The sequence below is a fragment of the Arachis ipaensis genome, chromosome B04, assembly GCF_000816755.2.
Source record: "Arachis ipaensis cultivar K30076 chromosome B04, Araip1.1, whole genome shotgun sequence".
NCBI classification, from domain to species: Eukaryota; Viridiplantae; Streptophyta; class Magnoliopsida; order Fabales; family Fabaceae; genus Arachis; species Arachis ipaensis.
Window position 1 is genome coordinate 11,429,710 of NC_029788.2, and position 11,314 is coordinate 11,441,023.

Below are 11,314 nucleotides of genomic sequence, written 5' to 3' on the forward strand. Positions count from 1 at the left end.
TTGTTGGACGGTGACGACGATTGATGGTTTTGGCGCGTGAATCCCCAATCCCTAACCTTGTCAGTACTCATCGCTCCCTCTTCTCCAAATCTCCACACCTGCCGACCTGCGCACCCAGCCACACCTGCCGACCTGCCGACCTGCGCACCCAGCCACCCACCACCGCGAAGCCTTCGGCCCGTCGCACATCAGGCCAACACGAAGCCACCACCGACCGACTCGACACGGCAGCACAGCACCACGCCGCCGCCGTTGAGACGCCACCACCCTAACCCATCAGTTCAACCCAGCACGGCAGCTCCCAGTCTCCCACTCAGCCTTCCTCCCAAGTCAATATGGAGCCCGAGCCACCGATTCAGGTAATGTTGACTATTTGCTGTTTAGTGTTTACTGGTAATTCTGTTCATTAGTGTTGATTTGTTGCTACTTGCTGTTGATTTGTTGATTTGTTGCTAAGTTTTGTTGATTTATAGCCTTTTTTTTCCACGTTAATACTTACAGACAAATGCATTGTTGATTTGTTGCTACTTGCTGTTGCTGGCTCAGTGGCTTGCTGTTTAATGGTTCATTTTATTGTTGTTTAATGGTTCATTATATTGGAAATGTCCTGCTTGCTGCCTTGCTGTTGCTGGTTGCTGTTTAATGGTTCATTTTATTGTTGTTTAATGGTTCATTATATTGGAAATGTCCTGCTTGCTGCCTTGCTGTTGCTGGTTGCTGTTTAATGGTTCATTTTATTGTTCAGTTTATTGCTGGATGCTGGTTATTGATTAATTGTTGAATGTTGATAACTTGGTTATTGATTAATTGTTCTGACCTTTCTCACCCCATAACTTCATCAATCTTCACACCAAACAATGTTTTATTCTCTTCAGTGTTGCAATCCTACATTAGAAAGTGTAAAATTAGGAAACCCTAATCGACGGACCATCGACCATGGAGGAGTTGGAGGAAGAGCTTCATCTGACGAGTTTGGGCGTGCGGTTTCTCAAATAGCCGTGGCACAGATTTGCGAATCTGCAGGGTTTAATGGCGTCAAGAATTCCGCCATCGAAGCACTTTCCGATGTCACAATTAGGTACCTTATTGACTTGGGGAAAATTGCTGAATTTTATGCTAACCTTGCTGGTAGATCGCAATGTAGTGTCTTTGATTTGATTCTAGGGTTAGAGGATTTAGAACAGGTCAAGGGTTTCATAGGTTCTGGTCAAAGTCAATGCCTTTTAGGTTCAGGAACTGTTAGGGATCTTATGAGGTTTGTGAATTGCGGTGATGAGGTTCCTTTTGCTCAGCCAATACCGAATTTTCCAGTGATTCGGCAGCGGAAAGTTATCCCTAGTTTCTTGCAAATGGGGGAGGCACCACCTTCTAAGCATATACCGCCTTGGTTGCCGGCATTGCCGGACCCTCACACTTATATTCACACGCCTATGTGGGATGAGAGGACTTGTGATCCCCGGGAAGACAAGGTTGAACAGGCCAGGCAACGTAGAAAGGCTGAGAGGTCGTTGTTGAGCTTGCAGAAGAGGTTGTTGTTGTGTAGTGGTTCAGTAGAAACACGCAATACGACTTCGAATGTGGTTGTGCCGAGTGGTGGTGGTGCTTCACTTAGACAAGGAGAAGGTGAAGGGGGTGATAAGAACCCTTACCTTAAGGCTCCTGTGGATAACAAAGATGTTTCTCCAGTTCCCTTGCCGGGGAAGCTTTCTGATGATGTTGATATGATTGCAAATCATGTTTCTGTGTTGGAGGCATTTGCTCCTGCAATTGAGATGATGAGGAGTAGTGGTGTTTTGTGCGAAGATGATGGGATGCAAGGGAGAACAGTTCTTCCAGCTGTGAGACCTACTGTTTATTTCAAGTTCAGGGCTGGAAAAAAGCTTATCCACGAGTCCTTGGATATGAGGAATCAGAAGAAGGATGCTTCACGAACAGCGGCCTTGGCTGGTAGAGAAGACGAGAGGGATGATAAGAAGAGGAGAGTTGAGCTTATTCTCAAACAATCTATGGAAAACCCACAAGAACTCACTCTGTTGTAGATTAGTTTATTGACTGGATTTGTTGGATGTTGTAGGAATTGAGTTTGTAAAAATGAAGACCTTCAAGGGTTAACCCTTTTTTGTCTTAATTAAAACCTTTTTTTCTGTAGCTGTGACTTGTGTTCGAATTTTTATTTTTATTCTTTTATCTTTATTGATTTTTTTATCTATCTTTTATTAATATTATTTCATCTTTTATAAAAAATATCAATGTAATGGGATTGCATGGCTTCCCTCATTTTGAGGGAATGGTTTCGGAAGTCTCTGCATTTCATCGAAAAGGTAAGACTACATTACTCTGTTTTATCTAAGATTTAGGGTATTGAACTGGTGTGATAGATTATTCCTGTAAATTTAGGTTTTCTGTATTCACATATTCCCTCCGCTCCAAAATATCTATCACTTTGGAATTTTGGTTCATTGATTACTCAATGCATTTAGACATGAATTGTATCCAATACATTAAATATTAAATGTACCAAAAATTCCAAAGTATTAGATATTTTGGAATGGTTGGAGTATCAATTTTCCTGATTTTCATAATACTGGTTGATATCCTTATTATTGTATATCTGAATACTGATGTTCAACAGTTAAGTGGTCTCACAGTCTGCTGCCTGAATACCAATAATTTGTCATTGAAAAATCTTTTTTCGTTGAGATTGTAGTTTGATTTACTGAGAATTCAACTTGAACCTTCTTTTAATGTTATCATCATCTGTTTTGATTGTACTGTTTTGCTGAAGTTTCAGAACAGCAATCCTCCTTTATTATCTGCTTAGCTTTGTTCTGTTAATTTGTTCAGCATCCAAGCCTGAGCTCATCCTATAAGTATGGAATTCCATGATATTCATTCGTTGATTTCTTTGGCATCAATTATTTCAGTTTATGCATATATATGCTTTAATGTTCTGACTGTTATATTGGTTTAACATATTATAATCACAATTTTTTAAGGTTTTGCTATTGTGTGTCCTAAGGGAACCCATTAAGATCTTTGTTAGTGGAATCCTTTGAAACTCAATACATTGATAACTTTAAAACCTTAATGATTGTCCTTTGGGCACGCATTGGGAAAATCTTCATTCTTTTTCCAAATGTTTATATAAGTTGATAGCTGAATTCATTATGGTGATGGTTTCTAGTGTTCCCAATCTGAAAGTGAGTGTCCTGTGCTAACTCTTGCAAAATGGTTGTCAGATGAGTTTGAAGAGAATATTTGGGGTAATGTGCCTTCTACTTTATTGCATTTAACATAGTTTGTAGCTTTGAATTGATTGAATTCACTTGTTGTTTTCTAAATCTCTCAATGCTTTAAATGATTTATTTATCGTAAATTTTTGTTAAAAAGTGTTCTCCTGTTTTCTACTAATAATGAATGTTGTCTCTGTTTTCTTTTATAGATTTCATCCCGTGTTTGGTGTTTCTATGAGCTGCTGCTTCTAAATTAAATGGTTGTTTACGCTGACCCTTGTTGTGCTTGTACTATTTAACGATGTTTTTGGTCATAATTTGTTTCCTTTTGGTCCACCATGTATGCCGCATGTGTGTTTGACGATTGTTGTACAGAAAGTCGACAAGGGGACTATTGAATGAATTTTTGGCAAAGTGTGGAAGGAACTGGACAGAGATAAGGGAAAGAAGAGGGTGGGAATGCCACGAAAAAACCAACAGCTGTAATTTTGCGGGACTCTGATATTCTGTTGATACATGGCCGTTTTATCGGCGATGTTGCACCATTGTATGGAGAAAGGTCACATTTTTAATCCTTCTTGTGAGACTGATTTCTAATTATGAATAAATGAGTGAATGGTTCAAAACTGCTGCCTTTTAATAAGAGATTTTTGTCTTTATAGGACAAGTTAATTTATTTATTCATAAAAAACGAAATTTTATTAGATTAGAAAAGAGGTAAGCCATCCATTCCTTGCTTATATACAAAAAGTATTGGTATGAAATATATCATATAAGACTTAGCTATTAAGAACGCTTGCCAATCCCTTTTATTATAAGATGGGTTTTGATAAATGAAATACTACACAGTTAACATTTAGAGCATTTCCCCCTGCATTTGATATTTGAGATAATTCTGTATATTGTTGTCTCAGCTGAGTTCCCTTTTGATTGTGTTGTTATTATATTTACTGCTAGGTGTTTAGATTATATCATTATATTTTTTAGTTTCAAGTTATTAGCAGTTGAAGTATCTTTTTTCATTTTATTCTGGATACATTGTTTATTCTATTTAGTTTTTACTGCTAAGTGTGTGCTTATCTAGGGTAAAAATGGAAAATTCCTCCCCATCCTGAACCGAAAGTGTTAGATTTGCTACTGTATTGGACAGTACAAATTAATTGATCTTATATTAAGTGTTTCTTATATTCGCAATAAGAACTTACTATTTAACAGTTAAAATTGATGTGTGTGTTGTAACTATTACCTTTGCATTAGCCACTATTATTTTTATTAGTATGCCCTTCTGAGTGTAAGGAGTTTCTACTTAATCCTTTGGTCCTCATTTTTAAGATTGAAGTGAAACCAGGTTTAAGTTGTCACTTTCTTCTTAAGACTGAACCATCTATGACATTAAATAGGGTCGTTTGTTGAACTATTTGTGTTTTTCCAATATTTATCATATGGGTCATTTGCTCATCTTTCATAAGTTTGATTTTTAGTGAAAATCATATAAGTTATGCTTTTCACTTGCTATATTGTGTAGGGAGGTTATTGAGTGGGCTGAGGCTCTCTTGAATTTGAATACTTTAAAAGAAATAAATAAATGAATCTCATTAATGAAAAGAACCAAATGTTTAGTTTCTGACAGAATTAGATATATCACAAGCTTAAGGCATTGCTGTGGGAAAGTCTATGTGGTTATAAACTTTGACACTTTTGTGCAGGAATTATCATCAAGTAGTGCAAACTATATCCAAGGGATTGCCATAAGAGTAAAATAAAGTAATTCAAAAAGATTTTAGTGCCAATTGAAGGGTAATTCTTGAACATCACACACTCATAACAGAAGACTCATGCTGATTGCTTATATAAGAAAGGGGCCAAAGCAAAAGGAACTAAGCTATGAAATTGGACTCGAGAAATTTAACTATAAAAGTTGAAAAATGAAATAAAGCAGTTGAAATCCTTACTTGATGTCATATTGATGTGTTCATATAATAATAAAAATCTTAATTTATTTTAAATTATTTTTAATATTTAAATGAGTAAAATTTTAAAATATACATTATTTTTGAAAATATTAAAACATAAAAATTTAATTTTTTATTTAAAAATTAGGTATTTATACTTTAAGGCTACGTATAAGTAGCTTCTTTTATTAGATGTTTCTTCTGATCATCGACATGTATCGTTTTATGGATATTGCCCATTTATTTGATACTCGTGCGAATATAATTCAGCCGAAAGGTTTGGTGTATAATTGGAGGGGTGATTCGGATGACCCTATCAATTTTAATAAGAATGGTAGATAACGTGAGATTCGTGGGATAATTTCTTTCTGAAATTTTGGGCCAACAATATTTTATCTGGAAAAAAAACATTTAATTTGTGGTAGGTTGAATATTGGAATAGCTATTTAATTATTCACTACTAAAAAAAATTATTTTAGCATTTATTTATTTTATTTTTAACAACAATAAAAATAATTGCTAATATATTTATTAGAAATTGGATATTAGTCATCTTATATTAGAGGGATGTTTCCATAAAGACGCTTAAAACGTCTTTTTGTAAACACGTTTACATTTTGCATTATTATTGGACGTATTAATGAATCAGTTATTTTAAATTTCTTAATAAATTAGAATAAAACCGATTTTTTTTATAATAATAACAATAAACCCATTTTTTAGAGATTTAAGTGTATTTTTAAATTTTTAGAAATTTAAATATCCACAAAACAAAAAATCAGGAATATATTTGTCTTTTTATAAAAAAATTTAAAGATATTCGGTTTAGATCGTATAATTTGATCGGATCAAATCGAGTCTAATAATTATAATGCAAACAATTAGGTTTATTATTATTGCTATAATAAACCGATTTTGTTCTGGTTTATTAAAAAATAAATTATTAATCAGTTTAATAAAAATGTCCAATAATAACATAATACATGTAAATATCTTTAAAAAAAAGACATTTTTATTATCTTTATTAAAGTGGTCCCCTATTTTATTACTAAAAAAGTTTAGCAATAATTATATAATGACCGATAATTTTTTTTAATTATTACAAAAAATATATAATTACTATTATAATATACAGTAATAATGACAAATATATAATTATTATACTAATGTGTTGCTAATAGCAAAGTTTATTGCCACGGTAATGGCCAACAGTGCTAAATATACAGTATCATTTAAAGTGGGAATCAGCCGCCATTAGCAGGTGTCCGTGGAATTGACCCGTTCTTTTTGTTTACAAATTGCATCAAAGAACTTTTTTTTTTTTTCAAGGAAATACATGCATGATATCACGAAATATTCTTTATTCACAAGAGTAAAGACATGAAAACCTCGCCACTTAATTAAGAGATATAATATAGTAGTTAATAATAACTAGGTTACACCTTTAAGTTTGCATCAACGAGCTAAATTTAAACTTTTTTTTTTTTTACCAAAGATATGAAGACTCGAACTCGCAACCTCTTAGATAAGTATGGAAAGATTATGCCATTTGAACTATTATTCATTGGCAGCTAAATTTAAACTTACTATTACTATATATATAATCTAAATAACTATAATAGATATACATTAAAATCAGTCATTAAAATCAGACATTAATATAAAATAAACATTAAAAATAAGTTAAATTATATATATTTATATACAAATTATATATATAATTTAACTTATTTTTAATATGTATTTTATACTAATATCTAATTTTAATGACTGATTTTAATATGTTTCTCGTCATCACTTGATCACTCTTGTAAGTTGTAATAATTGTTGATGTCAATCATTCCAATGAAAACCACAGAATTAAAACATATATATAATTTGTTGCTGATGTGGTTTGGGATTTGATCAATTTGAGTATTCAAATAGATTTTAATTTTTTTTAATAAAAAGAGTAACTTATATTGATAAAACACGTTATATATGTAATGAAACTAAACATGTTATTATTATGCATATAAGGTTTTGACGATTGAATTGGTTAGGTTTAGAAATGAGATCCAATAACCTCTTTCAAGTTATTTCAATTTTTGGTGGTTTTCAGTTTTGATGAATATAGTTAGCGGCTTTGATATATGGAACTATTGAAAAAAAAAAACCTATATAACACCCATAGTTTATATTTTATTGATATAAATTCTTTACAGTATTATTTAACTTGTGTATAACTTCCCATGGACTTTAATTTTCAAATCTAAACATAATATCTAGCTAGCATGAAATAGCCAGTTTTATTCCCAATAATAATATAATTTTGAATGATGATTACCCTAATGTGGCAGGGTAGGGATGCTTTGTTCATTCCTAAAGAAGTTGGAAGGATCAACCTTGGTCTTAATTTGAACCAACCTATTGAAGTTTTGATTGAAATAGTCAACCCCATAAACCCTACCTTGCACATAGCTGTTCTTACCATTATGGTTAATTCCCAAATCAAGATCCTTGTAATTGAAGAAAGCCTCTCTAGGGTTGTTGGACACAAAAGGAGTCATGTACTTATGAAGTTTCCTAGTCAAGTCAATGTAGTAATCAGCAACATCTTTCCCTGGAGTTTTCCAATTTGCTTGGTACTGAACCTTCCATAATCTGCCAGCCCTATGAGGAAAAGGAGTTTCTGTTGATGGAATCTCAGCCATTCTTCCACCATAAGGATTGAAATACAGTATAGTATCTACCAACTCAATCATCTTGTTGAAAATTCCTTCCAAACCCTCTTTTGAAATTGGTTTCTTCACATAATCAGATTTCCTTTTCAAGAAGTTGACTGGTGATTGTGGTTGTCTATCAAGCAAGACCTCAAGAGGAGTTGAAATGTTGATGTTAGTCCAAAAGAGCACCGATTGAAGCCAAGTTGTTTCAATGCAATCTTGTTGCTTCAAACCCAATTGAGGAAACTTGTCATGCAAGAGAGAAATTAGGGTTTTGGAGTCACCAAGGTACAAGGCTATGAAGTTAGCCCTAAGAGTCTTAGTTCCATTTTGTGTTGCATTCACCACATCCATGATAAGCCTAATGAAGAGGTCATTGTCAATGGTAGGTGCAACATGTTGCCAATTATAAACTATGTCTGTGGCATTTTCTTCTAAGGTTCTATAAACACTGAACACAGTTACTTTCTCTGGGACTTTAACAAGCTTGATTTTGTAGGCAATCACAACACCAAAGCTACCACCACCGCCACCTCTAATGGCCCAAAACAGATCTTCGCCCATTGATTCTCTATCAAGTAGTCTACCTGTTAATTAAGTTCAATCACTGTTACTATAAATTTAAGACATTTAGATCTTGAAAAAAAAAAAAGATTTGAACCATTTTTCAATTATTTAATATATTTTTTCTATAATAATAGCTCAAATTTTTAACCTTTGTTTATTTACTATTTTGTTGATTGATTCTTGATTTAAAAAAGTTTTTCTAGAAAAATCGATTAATTTAATTAGGTAAATTTTTTTGATACACATATAGAGTAAAAAAAATTAGCAAAATAATGCATGTTTTTAGTTCACTTGGTTTTAAATTAAACTAAATAATTAACGCTTCAGATTTAAAAATTTATAACAAAAAAAAATAATCATAGAAAATTAATGGATATTAACAAAAAAAAAAAAGTCTCTTTTAAACTCTTAAATAATATAGTTAATGCTAAAAACTCAGGTGCAGTCGACTTTACGTAAAGTTGATAATTGAGAGTCGTTAGATAATTTAACTGATTTGACTAAATTTTCATCTAACGACTCTCGACTATCAACTTCACGTAAAATCCACTCCACTTGAGCTTCCCCAATAGTTAATACTTAATATAGTATACCTTGAACATCAACTATTTGTGCATCAAGAACGTTGTCCACTGAAAGACCATATTTTCTCATCATATTGCCATAGCCACCACCACTTATGTGCCCTCCAACACCAACTGTGGGACAAACCCCTGCTGGGAATCCATGACCTTTACTCTTCTTAGCAATATTATAGTACACCTCACCTAACTGTGCACCAGCCTGTACCCAAGCTGTTTCACTTTCTATGTCAACCTCTATGGATCTCAGGTTGAACATGTCTAGGATGAAGAACGGCACTTCAGCCACATATGACACTCCTTCGTAGTCATGCCCGCCGCTTCGAATTTTCATTTGCAGGTTGTGCTTTTGACCACAAACAACGGCTGCTTGCACGTGAGATACATGCAAAGCAGTGATTATGAGGTATGGTTTTCTTGTTGTCGACGTGTTGAAACGAAGGTTTCTAACGTAGGAATCCAGCACCGAAGTGAATGAGGCATTTCTTGGTGTGAAAATTGCTGAACTTATTGGGTGAGAAGAATCTGAATGGTTTACAAGGCAATGAATGAATGTCTTTGAATTTGAAGCTGAAGTTGAACATGGTGCTAAGGAAACTAATAACACAACAATAATGGGAACTAATAATAATGATGGTAATGCTCTAATATTATTAGAACGAACTACCATTTTTTCCCCTCTTTATCTTAGCTTAATAATGTTTTTGGTATATTAATTTTTAACAAAGATAAGAGTATTTTTTTATGATGAGTCTATATTTTTTGGCATGGTTTGTGTTGGAATTTATAAGGCGCCCTTGAACATGCAAAAAAACAAATATTACAGAATGAAATAATGAGAACATGCAAGCCGGCTTGGGTTACCTCCCAATTTGACCCATGAATTTTTAAGAAGAACAAATCCATAACGTAACTCAATTATCCTTTGACCTCACAACCCATATATATATTGATTTATATTACGTTACGTTTGTCAATATTGTTATTTCTTTTTTTTTTTTTTTGGTGAAAGTCAATATTGTTATTTCTAACATAGTGAACTGTTGCTTACAAGATGAGATAATAATTAAAAAGACTCAAGAACTAATCATTAAAATTAATTTTAAATGCGTAGTAATTTTTAGATTTTGGATGTACAATTTCTTTTTTATTTCCCCGTGACAATAATTTTAATCTCTATCTCACTCATATTTTGGTCTTTCGCTTAATAAAGGGGGAAAGGGAGATTATTATTTTATTTTAATTTAGATTTTTGAATATAAACTCATCATCAATGACTCGATTATCCGTCCAAATCCGAACTGAACCAATTAAATTAATTCTAAAATTAACGGGGAATCGGGTCCAACCCGAACCAAACTGATGACTTTTGTTAGTGATTGATTCGGATATCGGTTTTGGAGGTGCAAAACCCGAACCAACCCGCGAACCCGATCATATATTAATTAAATAAAAAAATATATATGGCTTTTCTATTAGACAATGATTATTCATTATTAATATGTTTGGATTTTAATGAGTTTAGTTTTTAATGTACTTGGTGTTTAACATGTTTGGATTATTTCTATTGATGTTACATGTTTATTGTACTTGTTGAATTTTTAAGATAAAAATTTGATTTTTTTTATGAATTTCAAAGTCATCGATTACCCAATTATCCGAACCGAACCAATCCATTTTTAATCGGTTTAATTTAGTTTGAATATATATACACAAAAATATAAATTCGAACCAAACCAAACCAATTATATTTTAATCAGTTCGAATCTAATTTTACCATAAACCTGAACCAAACCAATCCGTACTCTCACCCTACCATATATCCGTTTGTTATAGAATTTGAGTTCAGCTCGTTGAAGTTTCCAGATTTTTTTAATTGACTTTTTTTTTCCTCTCTTTTTTATTTAATTTTTCAATATAAGTTGAAGACAGCTATATTTCTTGAAGGATATATGTAATCAGTATAAAATTTGATTTAGGATACAATGAACAAATGGAATGTTATAAATTGAAGGCTTAGCAAGTCAACATTTTGATTTAGTCTAAGGGTACGTGAGTACATATATTCTTTCCTTTAATTACGTATATGGTAATTGGTATATATGACGAGTGCATATAATAACTTCAATTCTAATTCAACTGCATGCCTAAAGAACTTAAACCCTCACACATGCATGCATATAATAAGCATATTCTGGTTTGAATAAAAATTGAACCTTTAACTCAAGTCTAATATTCACACAATCAGTTATTATTATATAATCATTCATATACTT

General features: G+C 32.7%; 2 protein-coding genes and 1 long non-coding RNA gene across 4 annotated transcripts; 2 read left to right on the plus strand and 1 right to left on the minus strand.

The window, feature by feature from the left end:
* LOC107638951 (transcription initiation factor TFIID subunit 8-like) lies at positions 46-2,150 on the plus strand. Of its 2 annotated transcripts, none has more exons than XM_021120743.1 (2): positions 46-563; positions 728-2,150. In XM_021120743.1, exon 2 carries the CDS (start codon positions 858-860, stop codon positions 2,037-2,039), a length of 1,182 nt encoding a protein of 393 aa, XP_020976402.1. In that variant the 5' UTR covers positions 46-563; positions 728-857; the 3' UTR covers positions 2,040-2,150. The 2 variants fall into 2 exon arrangements, with proteins under 2 accessions (XP_020976402.1, XP_016197837.1); XM_016342351.2 differs by having other exon boundaries at positions 46-359; positions 876-2,150.
* On the plus strand, positions 3,270-3,859 carry LOC107638952. Its single transcript, XR_002360659.1, has 2 exons — positions 3,270-3,493; positions 3,609-3,859. It is a non-coding gene; the product is annotated as an uncharacterized LOC107638952 (long non-coding RNA).
* LOC107638950 (berberine bridge enzyme-like 8) lies at positions 7,347-9,850 on the minus strand. Its single transcript, XM_016342350.2, has 2 exons — positions 9,051-9,850; positions 7,347-8,477 (listed from the first exon to the last, which is right to left on the minus strand). Exons 1-2 carry the CDS (start codon positions 9,706-9,708, stop codon positions 7,513-7,515), a joined length of 1,623 nt encoding a protein of 540 aa, XP_016197836.1. The 5' UTR covers positions 9,709-9,850; the 3' UTR covers positions 7,347-7,512.

Excerpts from the sequence above, each read along its gene's own strand:
- LOC107638951 (XM_016342351.2), top strand. The coding sequence starts at position 336 with ATGGAGCCCGAGCCACCGATTCAG. Across the intron at positions 360-875 it reads AGCCCGAGCCACCGATTCAG|TGTTGCAATCCTACATTAGA; the intron begins GTAATGTTGACT and ends TATTCTCTTCAG.
- LOC107638950 (XM_016342350.2), bottom strand. The coding sequence starts at position 9,708 with ATGGTAGTTCGTTCTAATAATATTAGAGCATTACCATCATTATTATTA. Across the intron at positions 8,478-9,050 it reads ACAAATAGTTGATGTTCAAG|GTAGACTACTTGATAGAGAA; the intron begins GTATACTATATT and ends CTTAATTAACAG.